The 23,766-nt window shown below is 42.5% G+C and overlaps 1 protein-coding gene across 1 annotated transcript in view; it reads right to left on the minus strand.

Moving 5' to 3' along the window:
- The window catches only part of LOC147696807 (retinal guanylyl cyclase 2-like), a 408,956-nt gene that overhangs the window by 77,385 nt on the left and 307,805 nt on the right, over positions 1 to 23,766 (minus strand). The window contains exons 8-10 of the mRNA XM_086933248.1: positions 14,856 to 15,032; positions 9,515 to 9,671; positions 1,266 to 1,415 (exon numbers count right to left, since the gene is read on the minus strand). Of these exons, the coding sequence (XP_086789374.1) occupies positions 1,266 to 1,415; positions 9,515 to 9,671; positions 14,856 to 15,032 (484 nt within the window). The remainder of the gene's footprint in view (positions 1 to 1,265; positions 1,416 to 9,514; positions 9,672 to 14,855; positions 15,033 to 23,766) is intronic.

The raw sequence follows: 23,766 nt of genomic DNA on the forward strand, positions 1-23,766 counted from the left end.
AGCAGTAGCGGACCCCTCCCTCCCCTCCCAGCACCTTGAGACCCTAGCGGGTGAGTAGCGCGTTCTACAAATTGCCTGACTGATTGATTGATTGATTGATTGAAAGTGACGCAAGCCTCTCATAAATAGGCCCCTTAGTGCTTGGAAGCATTTCATTGCAATTTCTGCCAAAATGGGAGAATTAATCTGCAACTCAATTTCAGCACCGAATTTGCGTGCCGCAGGTCTACCACATCAGTGAAGAAGAATTTCCACATCACAACTCCATACCCATGAATGATTTCTGTCAACACGTGAAAAAAGCATGAGGTAACGTTGTTCAGGCAAGGTCTTTCCAAATTATCTATTTATAGTACATGTGAAATCTGTGTGTGATTTAGGGTCATATGTATCAAGGAACCAATTTGCGATTCTGTAATAGCAATTTTTAAGAAATCGCTATTTCAGAATCGCAAAATGGTATGTATCAAGAAAAACAATTTTTTTTAGCGATTTCTTGATATTCCTTAATTGCGAATTCGCAAATTGCGAATTCGCAATTAAGGAATACTTTCCCATTCATTTCTATGGGCCAGGAGGCCCATAGGAAGGAATGGGAATTTTTTCTCAATTAGCGAATTCGCAATTTGCTAATCGCAAATTGAGAATAATTTCAAGGGTGCAAGAGTGTCCAAAGGACACCCTGTTGCACCCCTGAAATAAGCATAGGTGCACATGTGGCGCACATACATTCCCTAAGGGCATGTATGTGCGTCACATGGCACTTTGAAAAATGCAAAAATTTGCATTTTTCAAGGAATTTGCAACTTACCACCAACCAGAAGTTGGTGGTAATTTGCGATTCCTTAAGGCCATTTAGCAATTTTTTTTGCCTTCTTACATTGCATTTAAGGAATCGCAAAATTTGCTATTCCTTAAATGCAATCGCAAAATAAGGAATCGCAAATTTTGCAATTCCTTATTTTGCATTGGATTTTCCTTCATACATATCATTTTGCGAATTCCCATTCGCAAAGGCTTTGCGAATGCGAATTTCAATGATACATATGGCCCATAGTGCTTCAACATTCTCACTTTATTTTGATGTGATCCTCAGTTTATCACAATGCATTAGATGACTCCTAAGGTATTTACAGAAACAATTCCTTCCTAAACAAAACCATGTAATATCACAAGCTACAAACAAAACAACTAGCAACAGTGCTCTTGTATACATCTCTAGAAAGAAAGAAATCTACGAAACATTTTATTCTGAAAACACGTACCTTCAGCGCCAAGCCCTGACATACAATATGGAGGACCGCGGACAACTACTTCTTGTAAAACGATAGCAAAACTGTAAACATCTCCTTTGAAAGTGCCTCTTCTGGCAAGAGATTGGTCTCTTAATAATTCTGGAGCTGTCCAAAACAATTCTGCAAAACAAAAACGTTCAAATGTGACTACAAGGTGTAACAACAGAGAACAACAGGGCTCTACAACACAACAGTGAGCTGCTGTCCTTGTCTTTGAGTGGTGGAGTAGCTGCATTGGAATCTCACTTGTGCGCTTGTAGACTATGCACAATGGGCCAATACACAATGCACTTTCCATGTATAAGTGCCTGGAAAGAGTGTACTATTGTACATCTAATCAACAACATGTCATAAAATATCACTCAAGTATTGCATGCATTCTTGTATGCAGCACATGGATACTTTATTCACATGCAAAATCCGCATGGATGTTCACAGGGTAGTGTTACAGAAGTAGCCATGGGATTACAATGCAGCATAGGTGAACATATATAAAGTAGCAAGTTTAGTTCAATTAAAAAATACCCTATGTGTACCTACAAAAAAAATGAATAAGATTTTTATGACAACAAATTCCAGTTACACCGAAGAAACCCTGTAGCCATGGCATATTCACTCCTTCTATAAAGGAAAATGGGAAACTAGGAGAGTGTGCAGTGTGTGCCAGGTAACATGTTTGTAACACCAATAAAGTTTGACCTTTGTGCAGCACCCCTACCTCCTCTATGGCAAAGGAGCTTTGCCTTCCCCAAAACTAGCAGGAAATGAAAACTAAAACAACACTAATGTTATTTCTTGTTTCCTGTCGTCTTAGGGGCAGGGCCTGGGAGGTGACAACATTGAGGGGAGTGGTGTGTGCACTCCCTTTACTGCACATGACAGTTTGGCTGGCTGTCTCAGGCCGGCCACACTGTCATGCGCAGTGAAGCTCTCTCCAACCCCAGCTGCATTGCTCGGCCTGGACAGAGCAGACACAGTCTCCTAGTCTGTCCTGGAGCGTTAATCGAGAGCACTCACGCCAATTCTGAATCTGCCCTCATGAGAAATCAGCTTCAGGCTTGACCGCAGGGCTGGCTGGGGGCCTGTACCTGAAGAAGATGAAGGAGCAGAGGAGCGAGACGCGGGACGTGAAGACACGTCTTTTAATTATTATTATTTTTTACTCACCCCGTCCTTTTCTACCCCTATGCCACCCCTCTTGCCCCCCACCCGCCCCGCCACTCGTAGCAAATACCGGACGCTACTGCCTTTGTGGGATGTCTCAAATATTTAGTATGATCATTTCCACTGGGGAAACTCATGTCAATCTTGTACTAGTTTTAATCTTAGTTAAATAGCAACACAACAGTCCACTGTAGGTAATTTAAAGTAACCTTATTATTAACACTTTAACCAGGGCTGTTTCCAACTAACATCTATCTATCAATCAAACAACTGGTATTTGTGTAGCACGACTTGTCACCCAAGAGTGTATCTAGGCACTGTGCTGCAAATATCAGTCGAAGAGAAAAGTCTTGAGTCCCTTTTCTGAAGTCAGTCAGCCAGGGTGAAGTGCGGAGGTGGAGGAGAAGGGTGTTCCAAGACTTGGTGGAGAGGTGGGAGAAGGAGCGTCCTCCAGAGTGGCATCAGTGGCTGCACGGTAAGTGAGCGAAGGCAAGGTGGGCGGATCGGAGGTTTCTGAAGGGTGGTGGAAGTTCAGCAGTGATTCATGACTAAGCAGGTCATGGGTCATGGAGGGCTTTGTAGGCGTAGGTCAGGAGCTTGAATTGAGATCTCTTCATGATGGGGAGCCAGTGGACGTCCTTCATGTGCTGGGTGATGTGGGTCCTCCTCAGAAAGTTGAGGATCAGTCTGGCTGCTGCGTTCTGGTTCATCTGGAGTCTGTTGACTTGATGTTTCATAGAGAGTTCACTGTCCAGGATGACGTTGAAGTTGCGGGCGAGGTCTTTTGATTTGGGGGTGGGTCCGAGTTCTGATAGACACCAGGAGTCATTTCAGAGGGAGATGTATCTGCCGAAGATCAGCACTTCAGTTTTGTCTGTGTTGAGCTTCAGGCAGTTGTCCTTCATACAGGCTGAGACTTTCTTCATACAGTTGTGGAAGTTGGTCTTCATCGAGGCGGGATCCGCTGAGAGCGAGAGGATGAGCTGAGTATTGTCAGAGTAGGAGATGCTTTTGATGTCGTGGGTTCTGGTAATGTCTGCGAGTGGTGTCTATAGAGCTTAGAACCTTCTCTAACTACGTTCTTTGTGTTGGAGCATTCCACAACCTCCTTCCATAAGGGAAAACTATTTAAGGAAGACACCCCACTTCTCCTTTCTTGTAATATGACAATTTGTACCATAGATTAATTAAAACAAATATATAATCATATATAGCAACACACAAGGTAATGAACAACATTTCTGGAGTTCAGTTCAAAATCTTGCAGATGAAGTGGTTTATTGGCAGCTTTCAAAGGTTCACTCTTGTTCATGTTCTCAGAGAGTACCTCATCACCTACTCTCCTTATTTCAGCATCAAAGTCCTTTCAATTCTGCTTTATCTTGTTATTCAATTCCTTTTCTTTGCATCCTGCTTTGACATGTTCCATATTTTCCATTATGTGTCTTGATAACATTTTAAACACGTTTAGCTGTTGGTAACTTTGGACCAATTAAACCATTCTCCTGGTGCAAAAATGTGCACCCAGTTTTGTGTGGAGTTTTATATAGTGTGAGCTAGACCCGAAGGTATCAGAGTGCTTTACATGCGCACCAGTTACGTTACAGACGGACACATTCAGTTTTGGTAGGCACAGGGAGATTAAATGATTTGCCCAGAATCGCAGGATGTTGAGCGTCTCTGTCGAGACTCAAACCTGGTTCCCCAGCTCGGAGGTCGACCGCCCTAGCCGTTAAGCCACATTCTCTACCTCAATCTTCATCCTCTTTTTAATTAAAATTACCAGACTCTTCCTTTGATCAAACCTCTCTTTTCTCACAGCTTGTTATCTTTTCTCTGTTACTCTCTGCTCACTAGGGATGTTATCTCTGCACCCTTTGTCCCACTGCATCCACCCAGGACACACTGATGTGTTCCACATGTATTCCTTGAAAGGTTTTAAAGGAGTATTTTCTGTGGCCATGTGAGGAACCATTTGGCATGAGTTGATACGTTTTTGTAACTCTTGCTTCCAGTCCAAACCAATGGTTCTACCCAATTGTATTGCTTCATTTAAAGTCTTGTTCTTCCTTTCAATGGCTTCTTTGGTATGAGAATGATACACTGAAGATTTCTTATATTTAGTTTCCCACTCCTTTAATTATTTCTTCATTTGACAAGAACACAATTGTAAACAATTGTCTGTAAACATGCTCCTTGGATAGCGCTCTTGTTGGTTCCGATTCAGAAACTAGATGTGCCCCAGTCTGAAGTTTTTCTTTCTGACTTAGTCTCCGAAATGGAAGTCAAAAATTCTCAGCGGGTCAAAGCATCAGGCTGTGGCCCAGATGGGATCCATGGGGTTGGATTTCTCTAGAACAAAGTCTTGATCAAGCAGTTGACGTTAGGTGTGAAAGTTCAGTGCAGGTGGAATTCAAAATTTGTGCCCAAAGAAGGTCCCTCGCCAGACAGATAATTTTGGTGCCTTTATCTGGTGACAATTTCTACCTTCAGACTTTTCAAGAAGTTTGGAGCAGTGCACTTTTGCACAGCCAAGGGTCACAGGACATCCCTGTAACTTTACAAGAGGTCACCCAACTGACCCTTGCATTCTACTCCTTTGTCCTGGATACAGCTAAGGCAGGTCCAGCCTTTACGATCTCCTCACAGATCTTAACAGCAGGCACATCCATTCTTCTGTCTTCCAAAGGTTCAATAGGGTCCCAGGTGTGCCACATTTATGCCTTGCACTTACATGTGGGTAGGGGTGACCAATGGCACCTTGGTAACCATTAGGGAAATGGTTCCCACTTATGCAGCAGTTCCTGTGTGCCCTACAGCAAAACAATTCACATTGCCCTTCTCTTCCTAAATTCAAGATATCAGAACATTCCTTCCACTGTGCAGAGCTTCTGTGACCACCATAGGGTTGTGGCTAGGTAAATGAGCAACCCGTCCTCTGTGGTCACTCAAAACCGGTTCTGGGGCCAGCTCCTCTCCACTTAGTCTGGTGCCTAACTGGCTCTAGGGAACACAGGAAGGGGTGGGACCAGGTTTTAGCTATATCTACCTGTGACAGGTTGCTGGGCACTCCCCAGATGGCCATCTTGACAGAGGCACAGAACACCTCCCCACATTCAAGTCCTTTGTCTGAGCTTTGGGATCAAGTTTATATCCCAATAAGGAGCTATTCAGTTCCTGGGTAACAGTTGGAAGCTCATGTAAATGGACTTCTAGAGACTTTACTTAGTTAAAGGTGACTTTTTAAAATACCTTTTGTAAAACATTTAGCACAAATCCGACTTTACCTATGATTTGGACTTATAAAAAATATTTTTAAAAGTTGAAGAAATTACTTTTTAGTTGGTTCCTAGGCTGACTTTATCAACTTCAATAATGTATCCTAATGTTTACCAATGGAACAGCTAACCATTCTACAGCTAAAATAGCTTTTTGTACCCTGTCAATCTAAGGACATGTTTTACACGTTTACATGCTCTACTTATACCATGCACCCTGCCTTACTTGGATTTAACGCCTACTTAGGTGTGACTTACTAATATTTAAAAGGAGGGTTTATGTCTGTCAAAAGGGGTTATTTTGACCGGTCAAATTTTCAGTTTAAACCTGGCAGACTTGAAGTCATGTTTTATATTGTCATTTTTGTGGGTGCACAATATGTGCTAAAGTCCACTAGTGACATTTGACTCACAGGCTCTGGGTACACTTTGTACCGTACACTCACAAATAAGTTAAATATGCCAATTAGGATTTTAGCTAATTTGGCATGTTTTTGGGGTCAAAGCATGTGTTGGGCACTGGACAGCAATGTCCCAGTGTACAGAAAATCATCCACCAATAATTGATATGAAAGATGTTCCTTTGAACCTTGTCCAACTTGCATTACCACTTGTTCGCAAATCTCTCTCACCACCCTTGCATACTCTTTCTTTCCCTGCCCTTGCACCATTTGATAAAATTCCCTCTCTTACCACAATTGTTACATATTGCTCCCATCTCAGTACTTTTTGCCATTTGTCTTATGTACCATATTGCTACATTAAAAACATTCACCGCTTAATATCCGACTGACATTTCTTTTATCGTTCTTTGTCCTCACTACACACTCATTGTCCTCTTTTACTTTTTCTACAGATGATTTTATAATTTGACGTTTACTCAACTCGCCTTCACATGTTAGCAAGTGCTGTACTCTTTCGGCAACTTACCATAGTTCCTCTACTTGTGGTTTTCCCTTCATACACAATTCTACTAAAATATTATCACTGTTACATTTTAAATCAAACTGATCTTGAATCCTCTCCTCTGTCATATTTCCAAACCTGCAATAGGAAGTTAGTTTTCTTCAACTTGGAACATATTCTTCAACCAACACATCCTATCTCTTAAACTAAAATGCTATCTTTCTTGAATTGTGCTACTGGGGGATACATAATGTAAAGTAAGTTTCTTTTTATGACTTTTTCATACTGGTTCACCTATCATTCTTCCTCCTTACTCAATTCCAGGGGGTACTCTCAGACATCTTGCCCTCATGTTTTTCATTTTGCATTTTACTTTTGATATACTATACCAGTTAGGAGGTTAATAATGCACAAGGCTCCAACCCAAACACAAAATCGTTCTATTTTTGGTTTTCATCTTTTAAACCTAAACAAAGAGTGAGACTTCTCTGAACTTTATTTTACTTTGGAGATCCATCTAATCTTAGACCATTTTTGAAAGCTATTCCTGCATTGCGTGTGCAATGTTTTGAGTATTTTCATTGAATTTATGTCACTAGAACCTGCACTTTCTAGATTAGTGCAGAATCCCCCAAAACTGTCTGACTTAGGACAATACTGTGGTGTTTTAATTGCACAACACACATATATCCTGCATTCTCGGAATCTCTCACGCTGTGCATCAATCTTGCAGAAGGCCTCAGCCAATATAAGCACATTTCAACTTACCAACCCGCAACACACTCCTTGTATTGATCGTTTTTGGGAAGCAACCTTTACAATGCAGTCATTACATTGCACTACCTTTACATAGAGGTCATTACATCGCAACATCCTTTACATCGCATGCCATTACAACGCAGCCATTAGAACACATAGTACCCTTACACTATCCGACACTTACCCTACTGTTCCACTCACTGGAGTTATAATAGTAATTTTTACCCCTACACTATCCAACACTTACCCTACTGTTCCACTCACTGGAGTTATAATAGTAATTTTTACCCCTACACTATCCAACACTTACCCTGCTCTTCCACTCACTGGAGTTAGAATAGTCATTCCTACCACTACACTATCCAACACTTACCCTACTGTTGCACTCACTGTTGTTAGAATAGTAATTATTACCCCTAAACTATCCAACACTTACCCTAAATGCAATGTAATGGTATGCATTGTAATGGTATGAGTTGTAAATGTATAATGCGATGTAATGGAATGTGTTGTAAAGGTAGTTTCTGAAATGCGATGTAAAGGCATGCTATATAAAAGAATGCGTTGTAAAGGATGTTGCGATGTAAAAATTGCGTTGTGAAGGCATGCACTGTAAATGTCTGCGTTGTAACGTCATACATTCATCGTTTTCATGTGTGCTTCCCTCAAAATGAGTAATTTAGTTTCCCTATGGCTCAATAGCCTCCACCACTGTGTGCCATGTTCATTGTCTGTAGAGTATTCCCCCACCCCGCCCCACTGCTCTTACCTTCACGGGCCACTCCTGGTCCTTTGTAAGTTTGCAAGAAAACACAGCTACCCATAAAAAGTTATTTGTGAATCAGGCTTTAAAACTGAGATCTTCTTATCATTTATTTTGGGTTCCTATCGATAATTATTTATTGAATTAATTTCAGTTATCGTATGTTATAAATTCAGTTTATAATTGGTTATTGTATATAGTAGCTCAATTTATTGCCTATTATTTATCTGATATTATATGTTTCTTCCCATTCCCTCCCCTCCCTCCCCTTTCTTTTCGTTGTTTCATTGGATTACTTGTACTTTATTTGGAACCATGAATTCAATATAGTTTTCTGTATGTCATTTTTATTGTTACTTATGATAAAAATCTCAATAAAATATTTTGAACTAAAACTGAGATGTCATTTTGAAGTAAGATAATAGCAAGATACAATTAACCAAAGAAAAAGCTTCGTGAATTGTCCCTAGAGTTTGTTAGCGACATTTGGGGGTCTTCAACCCATCTCCCATTCTTCAAAGAAATATATTTACTGATGGAAGAGGAGCCAGTTTAACTTCACCTTGCTAATGATGGTTACTTAGCACAGAACACAGCACTGGTATCCAGTTCTGAATTTGAGCAGGTGGTTGCAGGTGGGGCCCACTGCCACTTATTATCTGATACCAGCACTTACCTTTCCTCATTAGGCTGAGAAACGTGTAAGAATAGTAGAGGAAGAAGAGAGAGAGAGAAAGAAAAACAGTGACAAAAGGAGAGAGCAGTGACAAAAACAACTTGCAAGAGCAGGATAAAGCGGGAAGGGAGTGCAGGCTGGTGGAGGAAAGAGGCATGAGGTGGAATCAAGACTAGACAGCCTTGGTATTTGGTGTACCTCGACATTCAGCAGGGTGGGTTACAGGCACGTAGAAACCCTTTCTCAGAACCTCATTTTAGAAGGTAAAATTATCTACTTTGCTTAGATTTTTCCGACAGTGCCTCCAACACCCCAAAAACAAAATCTTAATTTTATAAACTGCCTGGTGGTGATGTTTACCATTAGACTGCTTCACACGAAGGTATGCTCTTTTCTTTTTGTGTTTGTTTGTGCTGTACCAGATGGAAGCATACATTTGGCACCCTTATGTCAAACACGGTTTTGCATTGTCATTCGCATTGCATACTGTACAAAAGCACACTCAATAATGTTACTTTCATTATAAAATACATTTATCCAATTCCTAGGTGGTTGGTCAGTAGGTTAGCTCCACAAATCCCGCCCAGTCATTTCAGAACTAGTTGTTGCTTATACCTGCTAGTGAGCCACACAAGTTTATTTTCCATGCAGTTTTATTTGTTGCCATACGTACCTCCTATCGGTGGTTGAACACGAGGGCATTTCTGTGTATCCATGATATCATTATAGCCATAATCTGTAATTTTGAGAACAAATCGGCCATCGACCACACAGTTCCGAGACTTCAAACGTCCATGGGGGAAATCCCGGTGATGTAAATATCTCATTCCCTGCAAATTTGCAAGTGGAATATATTACAAGCGTAAGGGACAACTCTTAACTTCTGTTAGCTCTGTCATGTGCAAGCATTACTGCCAAAAATGATACCTAAGGCTGCTGGACAGAATGCCACTACATTTTTAAGTAGTTATCTCACAGGACTCTCGGCTGCTCCTATGCACCCGAATTCTTTACTGTTAACAACATTATAAGGCCATTGAAATGCTCACATCACATTAAAACTTTTTCAACACAATGCAGTTATATAAAAACATGTACATTGCTAAAATGCTTTTAAGTTTATATTTTTAACTCCAATATTTTGGCGTAGATTCACACAATTATTTCTACAACCTGCACACCGGCCAGCGTGTTGTGCTGGTTCTAATTATCAAAGAAAATTTGCATGTGGGCAAAATGGGTTGTGAGAATGCAAATTGAATTAGTTGCATTCACTCACCTTGCTGCAAATTATACACCCAGGGCATCATTTGTTGTAATGCAGTCTAATGGACTATAAGATACGGCGCATGCCAGTCCTTTTCCCCAGCGCTGTCGAACAATGGGCTGCTGTGTGCCAACGCAAGCACCTTTGCCCCATGGTGCAAGGATGCCTGTGTTGCAGAGATGATTATTTTTATACAGGAAGGTAAACCTTCCTGAACAAAAATAATCACAAGAGGCTTTTTCCTCTTTCTATATGTGCTGCAGATGAGGACTGATATTTATCAGGCTGCAATAAGGCAACAAAAGTGGCTTGGTGCTGCCTGATAAATATCACGCAGGCTTCTGCGCCAGGGAAAAGTGACGTTCCGGCCGCGCAAGGGGCCTCATAAATGAGGTCCCTAATTGTGTGCTTGGAGGTGTTTGGGTGCAATTTCCAGTGCATGTCTCATTTATAAAAGAATGCAGTGAATTCTGCACCTGCCATATTTCCTTCAGAGAAAGGCTTTATGTGTACATATCAAGAAACACTGGGCTAATTATGCGGCATTATGTAACTATCTCTACCTCATAATTAGGAAACCCATAAACTTCAAAAATAGTGCCCAGAAAATCAAATCTGCCTTTTGTTGAATCAATGAACAGGAAAATACAAGATCAATTGCCTGGTCCGTTTGCCCCTATCAGTGGATGGCAATTACAGCTAAACAGAATTTTCCAAACACAGGGGCCAATTATAATTGATCAGAAGAAAACTTCGTGTTCAGGTCAATTTAAATAGCACCTCTTTTTCCAATCAGAATTGGTGCTTGCGATCTGGATTATGGTTATCAACAAGGTGGCCTATCAGAATGCCTGGTGTTCCTTATGTCTTCACGGACTATATTGCTGTCCAGGAAGGCACGAGGAAGTTGGAGGTTCTTTCGCATGCATCATGCATTTAGAATGGAATTGCAAAGGGGGAAGCACTTCTCTTGTGAATAATGAGCATGATGTTGAAATGGGCAGAGGCGTCTCTTATTCTATCTGGCAATTTTCACACATGTGTAGTCCTGACATGCCACACATTTGAGTCACTTTTTGGGTCCCCATTGTTTCTGGATGTTTGTACGTCTGGCTCATAAAGATATTTATCATATCCATGGTTTCCTCTTCCAGTGGTACTCAGCTTCCAGGCCAGCCATATGACGTCACATTGCCTTACTATGTTTTTGTGCATCTTATTAAAAGACCACAGGCCTAATTTATAATCTGGCAGTCAGGGTACTCTGTTGCAAACACAACAGTGTAGCCTGTCTGCCAAACTGGCAGTCCGCCCACCTTCTTTAGAATCCGTGAACTGTAAGTATTTTGTCAATGGAACCCACGTTGGTTCTGTTAGTGGAAATTCCTCGGATGACCCGATTGAATAGGGACCATCGGAGGAAGGAGTTTACAATCAATCAATCAATCAATCAATAGCATTTGTATAGCGCACTACTCACCCGGAGGGTCTCAAGGCGCTGGGGAGGGGGAGTCCGCTACTGCTCGATCTGCCCTATTTGTGTTGCGTTATGGTTTCACTTTATTACTGCTTGAAGTGCTGCATAAACACTTTACACTTTGTCTCTAAGTTAAACCTACCTGCTCTGTGCCAAGCTATCAGAGGGTTGAGCACAGGTTAGTTTGGGATTCGCTTGTGCCTCACCCTGACAAGGATTGTGGTTGCTGCTTGAGTAAGGTTTTACCCCCCTCTACCAGGAACCCAATTTCTCACAGTAGTTATGTGCAACTCCTAGATATGATGGACACTTAACATTAAGCCTTAGGAGGGATTTACTATGGCACTTGATATTTTACTTGTTTCCTTGTAGCCAACCCTGTCTACTGGCCTTGCCATTCGGTAGCACATGCTTAACATCAGGTGTTTCGAAACTGGTGTTGTGATACTTCCACCATCAAAGTCTTGAGGTGGGTAGTGGCAGTAGAATTGATCCAAAGTACTAAGGAAATCAGTCCTCTAGAAACGCAATATGATGACTGAGCAAGAAACACTTGGCGGGCAGATCGAGTTATATCACAACGTAAATAAATATACATGCCCTGAAGAAGTTCATTTGTATGAAAATATGATTATTAATAAACACAAAAGTGTGTGATTAATTCATTACAAATAATTGAATGTAATGAATTATCTTCCTCATAATAATAATTAGCAGCATAATTACTGTAATTATGCCAACCCCAGGCGTTTATGGAAACGTCTATACATAACTAAAAACTGGTAGCCAAAATCACAATCCTTTTTTCGAGGATGAAATTGTGCTCTTCTCCAGGAAATTCAGGAGTATGGCAACTCACATATCTAGTCTGACACATACTAAAAAAAAAAGCTTTATTGAGCTTATAATGATTATTGAGGAAGTCAATGTGAATGTGACGCATCACTACAATATTGATTGTCTCTTCTTGTACAGGAGTGATAAACATGTAAACTGGTTGTTATATAGGACTAAAGGGTTATATGATGAAACCCCACATTCATTTACTCTGCCTGCCTTTACAACGCAGTCACTACCCAGACTAAGGCATTACCATGGTTACTTTACCATGCAAGTCATTACAATGACTTGCTTTAGGGAGCGCTGGACTTTAGAATAGTATAAATTACTAATCCAACTCCAGTCTACACAACAGTAGGGAAGGTGTTGGACTTAAAAGTTCAACACCAGTTGAACAATGAGCCCCCTACAGCAAGTCGTTGTAACAACATGTGGGTTAAAGTAACACCTGGTAACGTCGCCGCCGGGGTAGTAACTGCGTTATAAAGGCATGTCGTTGTTGAGACTGTGGGGTAAAGGATGTTTTTGCTGGTCTAAAGGTAAGCTGTAAAAGCCTCATAAACAGGAAAAGTTACTCTATTTGAATTTGAACAAAATTCCAAGGGATATGTACCAAAATATTTGACATGTGTAGTTGGTTCTTTGTATCACTAACCCTGAATTGGTAGAGTTGTCGTCAGTGGAAAGTGTGTAGATTAGTGATTGTGCATAAGCTGGAAACACCCTAATCGTATCTTTCTATTTTTTACCGGACCAAAAATACAGTTTTCTACCTAGCAGGAATTCTTTCGAAACAAACCAACAAAATGGTGCACCAGTATATTCAGACTGTGTGTCCATCCTTCGCTTATTTTTGGCACCAAAATTAAATACCCACTATAAGTAGGAAATTCACTGAGAAGTTCATGAATAGGTACATCGTTATGAATATGTGAAGGTTAACTATCTTTCCTATAAGCTCCGACATGTACCATTCTATGAGATCACCTGTGTCGTCATTCTTAAAATTGAACTAATTACTATGGAAAAATGCATAAACTTGTAGATTCTCCAAACTTGTAAATTCAAGCATCCATTAAATTAAAATGTTATCCAATGCCATGACCAGATCAACATATATCAAACCAACGGAGTTCTGGTATATCACAAATATACTGAAACAAATATCTATCTATCTATCTCTATCTCTCTCTCTCTCTCTCTCTCTCTCTCTCTCTCTCTCTCTCTCTCTCTCTCTCTCTCTCTCTCTCTCTCTCTCTCTCTCTCTCTCTCTCTCTCTCTATATATATATATATATATATATATATATATATATATACACACATAATATAATGAACACCTGATATTAAATATGCCTGAGGTCTTAATTCAGTCAAAAGACAAGTCTACTTTCGTGGCACATTAATGCATCCTTCCACCGAATAGGTCTTTTTTATTTTTGTAGACTTTTTTCTTGCAAGAAGGTTGCAAGTTTTGTGAAAAATTATCACCGAGAAAGAAACCACCATTATGAGAAATTGTAACTTTCTTTGCAATAGAACTTGACAAAGTACCAGACATAGGCTTAGAAGATTGACATTAAGTGGCTACAGTAGTAGAAGGCCAAGAGATGAGACGCTTTTAGCTTTGAATGAATGGATGAAAAACGATTTTTAACGCGCAACTAAGCCCAGGTGGGCGTCAAGGCGCCTGACCAAATAATACCAGGTAACAGAGAATAATCCTAATTACGGATATGCCCTGACAAAACACCAGGTCTTGAGCGCCTTTTTAAAGGAAGACAGAGAGGGTTGCATCTTAATCTCAAGAGGTAACAAGTTCCATAGTTTGGGGGCAGCAATGGAAAAAGCTCTGTTTCCCCAGCGAACCCTTTTGGCACGTGGGACAACCAACAAATTCATCTCTGAAGATCTTAAAGATCTACCAGGCTGGTAACGGGTCAGCAGGGCACCAAGGGGATCAGAAGAACCCTCTGCCAAAGCTCGATAGACAAGACAAAGGATCTTAAACGAGATCCTGAGATTAATGGGCAGCCAATGAAGGGAGAAGTGTGGCTCAATGGTTAGAGCGGCAGACCCTGATGCAGCGGTCCGGCCCGGAACCAGGGTTCAATTCCCCGCCTCGGCGGGTCTTGGGTTCAAAATTCCACATACCTGATCATTCTCGCCTCAGTGCCTATTCCAATCATGGAGTCCCACTCTGCAACTCTGGGCAATAGCTTGCTTAATCTCCATAACAGCCCCCACGACGCTAAGGATGCCTGGCCTCCCCCTTGGGGGTGCCAAGGAGTGGATGCCTCACAGGGAAAGCCAGGATGGGTTCCACAGCGGTATTCGTACAAGCGCCTTGAGACCCTTGCGGGTGAGTAGTGCGCTATACAAGTATCAATTTACCTTTTTTTTAACTAAATAAAGACTTCCATTTACTTACTTTAATTAAATCCAGCACGAGGGAGGATTTGAACATCCAGTCCAGTTTGACATCTTCATTCCTTAGGAGGTCCTCCAAGCTTCCCCGCGAGCAGTGCTCCGTCACAATGGCGAAGATGCCACAATCCGAGAAAAAGCCCAGGAACGGATTCACATTTTCATTCCGCAAATCTTTCATCTATAAGGAAAATGAAACATGATTAACAGCAAACATCAACATTATTTCTTTGTGGATGTCTAAAACACCCATGAGGCTCCCTGTCATCATGGAGTTTGAGAGGCATTTAGGCATGGTGGGGTTTCCTCAAGGTGTGTGTTGTCTAGGCACAAAAGTGAAGTTATGAGTTTGCAAAAGTATCCGATCAAGCTGATTTTCATCGTCTTTTCATTGTGTTATTTAATTCTTACCCTAGCCACTGGTGATATTTTGCAAATGTAAGACCACTGTCTGTCTTACATCAGAAAAGGCAGCGTTATTTGATCATATGTAAATCTGTTGCTTTGAGTGTGCCCCTTGAAGATACTGAAGCAAAGTTATTTAATTTTTTAGTTTCGGCTGCATTAAAATCAATCACTTTTTGTTGGAAGGATGCTACTTCTCTTTCAGTCCATGCTTGGTGGTCTTGGATTATCTTTACAAGAAGAGGTGCTCAATTATCGTTACATGGTGTTCATCATAATTCTTCACATTTTCAATCCTTTTGGTCTCCTATAGATTCTTATGTACAGTTATGATTCTTGTTTTCTTATTGTTAATATGTTATTGGTAACTCTATTTATCTAAGTTATTATGCTATGGATTGTATATTTCCCTTTCCCTTCTTCCCTTCCCCTTCCTTCCTTCCCCCCTTTATTGAGTTATCCTTTGATTAACAATACTATATTGCGATGTATTTTATTGGTGACTACATATTTATAATTGTTATTATTCGCTTCCTTGTAATTTAATGAATTATTTTTTCAGTTTTTTGTATGTATTTCTGTATTTCTCCATTGTCAAAATTCAATAAAATCCTACTGAACTAAAAAAGAAAAGGCAGCGTTCTACAAATGGAGAATTCTTAGGTAGAACTGGTGATGACGGGCAACCAATTCTTTAATAAAGGACGCCTTCTGTTAATGAGGTTCAGAAACTAAAAACAAACTACCAGCACTATCCACTGTAAATGTTTATTGTTTTCTGCTTACTAGATGATTCCTATAGCATATTTAGAAGACATACACCATACCAAAGATAAGCATGTCATATGTCTCTACATAACTCAACAACTGCATAAACTTCCACAAAAACGACCAGACTCTTCCAATCAGCTGGACTCCTACTTGCACACACTCCCCACATACACAGATCCCAATCTGGCAGTCATGCCTTCTCCTACCTCATCGCTAAAGTCTGGAAAGATCTGCCCCTATACATGTAAGTTGTTGAATTCCTCTAGAAACTGAAGACCTGGCTCTTGAACTAGACCCGGCAGTGGTTTGGCCCATTCAGCTTCAAAGCCAGGATATCTCCTGGGTGAGTCATGCATGATACAAATTAACAGAACACTAACAGTACATTAACAAGATATTAACACAACACTACACTACACACATACAAACATCTACACATATACTACATATAACCATATCATCCCACTGCCTTTCCCTCTCGTTCTGCCCTCTAGACACACACACTTCCTTCCCCTCCCTATTCTGCAACCACCTCTATTCCCAATACCCCTATGCTGGTTCGACAGCGAATCCCATTTTTCCTTATACAATCACCTGCAGACATCTCTCTACCCTTGCCTCCTCTCACCCCAATAACTCCCCTGACCCATGGTGCGCTCAGCACTCACCCTCGTGCTCTTTTTGAATACCTCTCACCCATACAGCTATCTGTTGTATTGTAGTTAGGTTTGCGCTATATATATCACACCTACATACAAGTATACAAAGGGTGGGCATGCATACTTTATGTGACACTTTAAATGCAAGGAGCTTTTGCATTCTAATAAATGCCAATATTAGGACCGTCAGAGGAGGTGGGGGGTGCTGGTGGGAGTATTAGAGGGATGATGTTGAATGGGGAAAGCATACTGATTTCAATAATGGCAATTCTTTCATTCCATGTTAGAACAGACTCTAACACTTGAACTGAGCATTTGGTCTCCCAATGCACATATCTTGATAGGTTGATCATAGTTTAATGATCTAAAAGGTTATGGTAGATTAATCCCCTCTCATATGGACATAAAACCATGCACAGGAGCAAGGAGGAGGTTTCAACACAGTATCATGCATGAAATGAAGCCTTCTGAAGGATATTGGAGAAAAATATTGTCAAAGCAGTTTTCAGACCATTAAAAAGATTTCTTAAAACAACTCCCCAAAATGGATGCAGTGCTTTAAAATTACACATTGAAGGAGCTTTATTTCCTAAGAAATAGGAACAACAATATCACTGTATGGCTCTTTGGAGAATCCACAAGCTTCAGTGGGATAGGAGTATCAGCGACACAGAGTATACTAAAAACTCTTCCTTATACACATTAAAATCAGAATACTTAACAGAAGGCAGTAATGAGAGCCACATGCTATGTACAAATCTTGCTCAAGCGAATTTCCATCTGCTAAATGTTTTGTTAGTGATGCCACTTGTTTTAATAATAGCATTGTTTTGCACAGTACTACTTAATACACATTGTCAGTAGTGTAGCAAGGGTACCATGTACTCTCATTGAAGAATGGAAGATGGGTCCCTTGACTTCCAGTTTGAGTAATGAAAGATAGCCATGATTAGAATGCAGTAGGCCCCTCACACCACAGGGCGTCCGTGACAATGCACCTTCTGTACTAATAAAATCTATGCCCCACCACCAATGCCTTGTAAATAACAGGTTACTAAAACATAATTTAATTATACACAGTATGCAACCTAGGAAGCAGGGAATGCTAAGTTGGTGTTCAGCGTTTTGAACTCATGACTGGCAGATTGCTGTAGATTGACAGCAGTGGGTGTTAGCTATTATTCTAGCTTCAGGAAAACTAAGATCAGTAGGCAGAATGCCTGCCACCTCCCCAAACAAAATATTATGGTGAATTTCGTGTAACTCTATGCCGGGGGTTAGAAACCTTTAACACGCCACCTAGACGTATTAGAAGCACCTCCTTCTCGCGTCTTCCTTTGTTTACACCCGATTAGAACCGGGTTGGAATTATCACCGGTCCGACGACACCGCTCTAATCCTAAAACTCCACAGCCCTGAAGACTCACGGGTTTACCCCGGTTTTGACGAAACACGTGTCGGCTGGTTTTCTTGTGAAACAAATACTCACACTGGATGAATAAACACCTAATAGGTTAAAAACATTGGAGTTGGATTTTATCCTTTTTATTGAATGATCACAAAACTCAATTTGTAAACTGATGCAGGTTGTGTGCGCTTGACATTGCTTTTATGTTTACAGAAGGTTGAGATCCTCTCCCCTTCCTTTCTCTGAGACAAGGGTTACCTCAGATCAAGAAGCACCAACCACCTAAACCTCACAAACTACCCCCTGACCACTACCTGTTGAGCGCCATCATATTTCTGAAAACTCTCATAACCCTTCGCTGAACTTTGTAATGCTAAGTTGGTGTTCAGCGTTTTGAACACATGACTGGCAGATTGCTGTAGATTGACAGCAGTGGGTGTTAGCTATTATTCTAGCTTCAGGAAAACTAAGATCAGTAGGCAGAATGCCTGCCACCTCCCCAAACAAAATATTATGGTGAATTTCGTGTAACTCTATGCCGGGGGTTAGAAACCTGTTTGTTAAGGTCAAAGGGGAGCCATATTGTCTTAATTGTGTCACACGAATAGGAGAAAATTAGCTTACTGCACAATTTCAGGTATGGAACAAGTGGTGAATTTGTTTGAGAATTACTCACTAAACACTGAAAACAATTCACAAATCATGAGGTAGAAACAGGTGAGACACATATTTGTACATTTTCTCGTGCCGGAAACTCTTGCACTGTCTAGTTTGTAATGGTGGTGGATCCTCTATACAAAGCTGTGGATGAGATAGCAAAGGTCACCCTATGTACGTATAGATGTATGTATGTATGTGGTATTTTATAGTGAAACTTTACCCAGAAGGCAATGGTCCACGGTCCAGGGGTAAAGGTAAAGATACAGTCAACCTGTCATTGGAAGGCTATTTGGTCGCTAAGGACGAAAGTGGACTGTTGCTGCATCAACACGTGGCTTTCTTCAAGCGGAGTGTCTTCAGCTCTTTCCTAAAATGAGGCAGGGTTTGGACAGTCATGATGAATACTGCGACTTCCCTCTGGATTATGGAATAGATGGGCAGGGTGGAGAAGGCCTGTTGCCTTGTGTTTTCCTCTTTTTCACTTCTTTATCTCCATGATGATGGTGTGGGTATGCCAGAAGCCTCCGGAGAGGGTGCGCTTGTAGACATAAGGGCGGAGGTGCTGGTCATGATGGTTTTGGAGATGATGCAGCTTGAAGTTGATATGGGCTGACAAGGTAAGCCAGTGGAGTATCACAAGGGGGGTGATTTAGTTATATTTTTTCAGCCCCTTGAGAAGGCTTGCGGTGGGCAGTATGGAGTACTGGAGGCCTTTGAGGAGGACATTTCCACCATTCAGATGCAAAAGTTCAAGAGCCTGAACATCAGTTCTGCTGTCACTTTATGGGAGAAATATTTTCACTCTCTTTAATAGGAAGCTAGGACAAGGCTAGCTTGAGTTTCTTGCCAATGTGTTAATTGAGGGTACATTTGGTGCCAGTGTGAGTTCGAGTGACTCAACATTGGAGGAGAGGTAGTGTTCGATTCTGTCCTGGTTCATTTCTTGACCGAGGTTCGGAGTAGCCGGTGCTTGTTGTTTGTGCCGAATAGCTGGAATTCAATTTTGATTGGTTTAAGATTCACATAGGTGTTGGACATACAGTGCTGGGTGAGGTGCAAGCTGTTTTAGGGTATGAGTTGACTGATAAGGCATGCTATCAGCTGACCTATTAGGTATCATTGAACGATGAACATGAGTTGATTCATATAGTCTTTCTCGCCCAAGTAAAGATCTGTGTAAGGATTCCAGCTTTCCAGTACAACAGCGTTTTCCCTATCTGAGCATATCCATACAATGACAAGTGCCTTGTGGGGTAATGTTTTACAAAAGGGGGTGGTGATGAACAGAGTGTCTGAGTTAAACAGACCACTCTTACCCAGTCCAAAGATCAGGGCTTGATCCATCACCGTTATTTATCTCACTGCCCCATCCCAGCTCAGAACCTGGCTATATGCAAATCAGTCTGTCCCTGGCCCAGTGCATCATGGGAACAGGGCAGACTAAACTACCAAGCCAATTCTTCACCAGAAAGGAGACAAGCTACCGGGGACCGGTTTCTGGCATTTCAGCCTTCTTCGGCCCGGCTTGCTTGAATCCTGATGGAGCAGTGAGAAAGGGACTCATGTCTGAGTATACCCTGCCACACCTATAGTGGCCAAAAACGATTTACAAAAGGGGGTGGTGATGAACAGAGTGTCTGAGTTAAACAGACCACTCTTACCCAGTCCAAAGATCAGGGCTTGATCCATCACCGTTATTTATCTCACTGCCCCATCCCAGCTCAGAACCTGGCTATATGCAAATCAGTCTGTCCCTGGCCCAGTGCATCATGGGAACAGGGCAGACTAAACTACCAAGCCAATTCTTCACCAGAAAGGAGACAAGCTACCGGGGACCGGTTTCTGGCATTTCAGCCTTCTTCGGCCCGGCTTGCTTGAATCCTGATGGAGCAGTGAGAAAGGGACTCATGTCTGAGTATACCCTGCCACACCTATAGTGGCCAAAAACGATTTACAAAAGGGGGTGGTGATGAACAGAGTGTCTGAGTTAAACAGACCACTCTTACCCAGTCCAAAGATCAGGGCTTGATCCATCACCGTTATTTATCTCACTGCCCCATCCCAGCTCAGAACCTGGCTATATGCAAATCAGTCTGTCCCTGGCCCAGTGCATCATGGGAACAGGGCAGACTAAACTACCAAGCCAATTCTTCACCAGAAAGGAGACAAGCTACCGGGGACCGGTTTCTGGCATTTCAGCCTTCTTCGGCCCGGCTTGCTTGAATCCTGATGGAGCAGTGAGAAAGGGACTCATGTCTGAGTATACCCTGCCACACCTATAGTGGCCAAAAACGATTTACAAAAGGGGGTGGTGATGAACAGAGTGTCTGAGTTAAACAGACCACTCTTACCCAGTCCAAAGATCAGGGCTTGATCCATCACCGTTATTTATCTCACTGCCCCATCCCAGCTCAGAACCTGGCTATATGCAAATCAGTCTGTCCCTGGCCCAGTGCATCATGGGAACAGGGCAGACTAAACTACCAAGCCAATTCTTCACCAGAAAGGAGACAAGCTACCGGGGACCGGTTTCTGGCATTTCAGCCTTCTTCGGCCCGGCTTGCTTGAATCCTGATGGAGCAGTGAGAAAGGGACTCATGTCTGAGTATACCCTGCCACACCTATAGTGGCCAAAAACGATTTACAAAAGGGGGTGGTGATGAACAGAGTGTCTGAGTTAAACAGACCACTCTTACCCAGTCCAAAGATCAGGGCTTGATCCATCACCGTTATTTATCTCACTGCCCCATCCCAGCTCAGAACCTGGCTATATGCAAATCAGTCTGTCCCTGGCCCAGTGCATCATGGGAACAGGGCAGACTAAACTACCAAGCCAATTCTTCACCAGAAAGGAGACAAGCTACCGGGGACCGGTTTCTGGCATTTCAGCCTTCTTCGGCCCGGCTTGCTTGAATCCTGATGGAGCAGTGAGAAAGGGACTCATGTCTGAGTATACCCTGCCACACCTATAGTGGCCAAAATCGATTTACAAAAGGGGGTGGTGATGAACAGAGTGTCTGAGTTAAACAGACCACTCTTACCCAGTCCAAAGATCAGGGCTTGATCCATCACCGTTATTTATCTCACTGCCCCATCCCAGCTCAGAACCTGGCTATATGCAAATCAGTCTGTCCCTGGCCCAGTGCATCATGGGAACAGGGCAGACTAAACTACCAAGCCAATTCTTCACCAGAAAGGAGACAAGCTACCGGGGACCGGTTTCTGGCATTTCAGCCTTCTTCGGCCCGGCTTGCTTGAATCCTGATGGAGCAGTGAGAAAGGGACTCATGTCTGAGTATACCCTGCCACACCTATAGTGGCCAAAAACGATTTACAAAAGGGGGTGGTGATGAACAGAGTGTCTGAGTTAAACAGACCACTCTTACCCAGTCCAAAGATCAGGGCTTGATCCATCACCGTTATTTATCTCACTGCCCCATCCCAGCTCAGAACCTGGCTATATGCAAATCAGTCTGTCCCTGGCCCAGTGCATCATGGGAACAGGGCAGACTAAACTACCAAGCCAATTCTTCACCAGAAAGGAGACAAGCTACCGGGGACCGGTTTCTGGCATTTCAGCCTTCTTCGGCCCGGCTTGCTTGAATCCTGATGGAGCAGTGAGAAAGGGACTCATGTCTGAGTATACCCTGCCACACCTATAGTGGCCAAAAACGATTTACAAAAGGGGGTGGTGATGAACAGAGTGTCTGAGTTAAACAGACCACTCTTACCCAGTCCAAAGATCAGGGCTTGATCCATCACCGTTATTTATCTCACTGCCCCATCCCAGCTCAGAACCTGGCTATATGCAAATCAGTCTGTCCCTGGCCCAGTGCATCATGGGAACAGGGCAGACTAAACTACCAAGCCAATTCTTCACCAGAAAGGAGACAAGCTACCGGGGACCGGTTTCTGGCATTTCAGCCTTCTTCGGCCCGGCTTGCTTGAATCCTGATGGAGCAGTGAGAAAGGGACTCATGTCTGAGTATACCCTGCCACACCTATAGTGGCCAAAATCGATTTACAAAAGGGGGTGGTGATGAACAGAGTGTCTGAGTTAAACAGACCACTCTTACCCAGTCCAAAGATCAGGGCTTGATCCATCACCGTTATTTATCTCACTGCCCCATCCCAGCTCAGAACCTGGCTATATGCAAATCAGTCTGTCCCTGGCCCAGTGCATCATGGGAACAGGGCAGACTAAACTACCAAGCCAATTCTTCACCAGAAAGGAGACAAGCTACCGGGGACCGGTTTCTGGCATTTCAGCCTTCTTCGGCCCAGCTTGCTTGAATCCTGATGGAGCAGTGAGAAAGGGACTCATGTCTGAGTATACCCTGCCACACCTATAGTGGCCAAAAACGATTTACAAAAGGGGGTGGTGATGAACAGAGTGTCTGAGTTAAACAGACCACTCTTACCCAGTCCAAAGATCAGGGCTTGATCCATCACCGTTATTTATCTCACTGCCCCATCCCAGCTCAGAACCTGGCTATATGCAAATCAGTCTGTCCCTGGCCCAGTGCATCATGGGAACAGGGCAGACTAAACTACCAAGCCAATTCTTCACCAGAAAGGAGACAAGCTACCGGGGACCGGTTTCTGGCATTTCAGCCTTCTTCGGCCCGGCTTGCTTGAATCCTGATGGAGCAGTGAGAAAGGGACTCATGTCTGAGTATACCCTGCCACACCTATAGTGGCCAAAAACGATTTACAAAAGGGGGTGGTGATGAACAGAGTGTCTGAGTTAAACAGACCACTCTTACCCAGTCCAAAGATCAGGGCTTGATCCATCACCGTTATTTATCTCACTGCCCCATCCCAGCTCAGAACCTGGCTATATGCAAATCAGTCTGTCCCTGGCCCAGTGCATCATGGGAACAGGGCAGACTAAACTACCAAGCCAATTCTTCACCAGAAAGGAGACAAGCTACCGGGGACCGGTTTCTGGCATTTCAGCCTTCTTCGGCCCGGCTTGCTTGAATCCTGATGGAGCAGTGAGAAAGGGACTC

The sequence above is a fragment of the Lissotriton vulgaris genome, chromosome 8 (genome assembly GCF_964263255.1).
Source record: "Lissotriton vulgaris chromosome 8, aLisVul1.2, whole genome shotgun sequence".
In the NCBI taxonomy this organism is placed as follows: domain Eukaryota; kingdom Metazoa; phylum Chordata; class Amphibia; order Caudata; family Salamandridae; genus Lissotriton; species Lissotriton vulgaris.